The sequence below is a fragment of the Pteropus vampyrus genome, unplaced genomic scaffold, assembly GCF_000151845.1.
Source record: "Pteropus vampyrus isolate Shadow unplaced genomic scaffold, Pvam_2.0 Scaffold632, whole genome shotgun sequence".
Lineage (NCBI taxonomy): Eukaryota > Metazoa > Chordata > Mammalia > Chiroptera > Pteropodidae > Pteropus > Pteropus vampyrus.
Genome location: NW_011889413.1, coordinates 341,710 through 343,233, shown reverse-complemented (window position 1 = coordinate 343,233; position 1,524 = coordinate 341,710). Strand labels below are relative to the sequence as shown.

Here is a 1,524-nt window from a genome sequence, read left to right as displayed (position 1 = left end):
GACATGCTGGGACCCCAGCCTGCTGGGCTGGGCCTCCTTCCTGGCATTTTGGGACTACAAATGGGGTGCTGGGGTCCAGGGCATGGCCTCCAGGCCTCACAGGCAGCCCTGCTAGTGTCCGGCCAAGGCTCAGTATGGCCTTTGGAGCCGACAGCCTTGCAGTCCTCGGAACCCTGGGGGCCAGAGAGCACCCCGCTTCCTTCCCCTGGGCCACATGCTCTGCTGCCGCCCTGAGGCCCACGTATCCTTCTGCCCCCCGGGGCCATGCCGAGCGTGGGGCGGTGGCCTCCCATCACCTCACTGACCCCTCGGAGCCCGTCCCATAGCTGCTTCGGTCCCCGCTCATCTGGAGGACAGAGGCCGAGGAGGGCGGCTGGAGGCCTGCTCACGCCACCGTGTCCCTAAGGCCTTCTCTGGGTGCTCCGCAGATGGGCCGCGGCCTGGCGACGAGCCCCCGGTCAGCTTCCTGCCCAGGGAGCAGGGCCCAGGCGCCTCCTTCCCCACCACCATCCCCATGATCCAGCAGCTGCTCAACGCCACGGAGCTCACGCAGGACCCGGCCGCCTACTCCAGGCTGGTGGCCGTGCTGGTCTACACCGCCGAGCGGGCCAAGTTCGCCACGGGAGGCGAGCGGCAGGACTGGATGGAGCTGTTCATTGACACCTTTAAGCTGGTGCACAGGGACATCGTGGGTGACCCCGAGACCGCGCTGGCGCTCTGCTGACGCCCTGGGCCGCCCACGCTCCCACTCAGAGAAGCCAGCGCCGAGCCCTCTGGGCCGTCAGCTCCCTAGGTCGCCCGCCCGGCATGGGCTTAGGATGCCAGGAATCCCTCAGTCTGGGGCCAGATGCCAACGTCCAGGTGTCCAGGGAGGGTCGTTCCTGCCTCTCCCGTTGCTGGCCACCCGCATGGTCACCGTAACCCACTCCACAGCCTGACCGCCTCCGTCTCCCCGACGAGGGCACAAGTGGCATTTGGGGCCTGGGATCACCCGGGACAGTCTCTCGTCTCAAAGTCTGTAATCTGGTCCCATCTGCAAAGGCCGCATTCGCAGGCTCCAGAATCCGGCGTGGGCATCTTTGGGGGACGGTGCCCAGCCAACTGCACTACCCTTGCTGAGCTGTCTCACATGTTGGAGGGCGTAAGAGACGCCCATCAAGCCAGAGCCGCCTGCCGAAGCCACCAGCCCAGACCTGCGGAGGGACCAGAGACCCCACTCCCTCGGGGAGCGAGGAGCACCCCCTGAAGGCTGCCCAGGGCCTGCTCCCCTGGAGGCCGAATTCAGACGAGCCCCCGTCCCAGGCTTGGGCTGCGGCCACCGCTCTGGTCGGCGCCCCTCCCGGCTCCGGGGTCAGAGTCTCATCCCCCCGCCTGCTGCACCGTCTCCCCACCACAGGTGGGGTCAGCAGAGGGAAAGAAGGGGAACAGCAGGGCCTCCAGAACACCCCAACTCTCCCAGCTTAGGCTCTGGCCTCTGGGCCGGGTCACCCCTTGCTGAGGACTCCCCCAAAACCAGTCCCCTCA

General features: G+C 67.4%; 1 protein-coding gene across 1 annotated transcript in view; it reads left to right on the top strand.

Moving 5' to 3' along the window:
• COL6A2 (collagen type VI alpha 2 chain) overlaps nucleotides 1-1,514 on the top strand; it is a 14,664-nt gene extending 13,150 nt beyond the window's left edge. The window contains exon 13 of the mRNA XM_023525813.1: nucleotides 307-1,514. Within this exon, the coding sequence (XP_023381581.1) occupies nucleotides 307-724 (418 nt within the window). The 3' untranslated portion in view covers nucleotides 725-1,514. The remainder of the gene's footprint in view (nucleotides 1-306) is intronic.
• The last annotated feature ends 10 nt before the right edge of the window (nucleotides 1,515-1,524 follow it).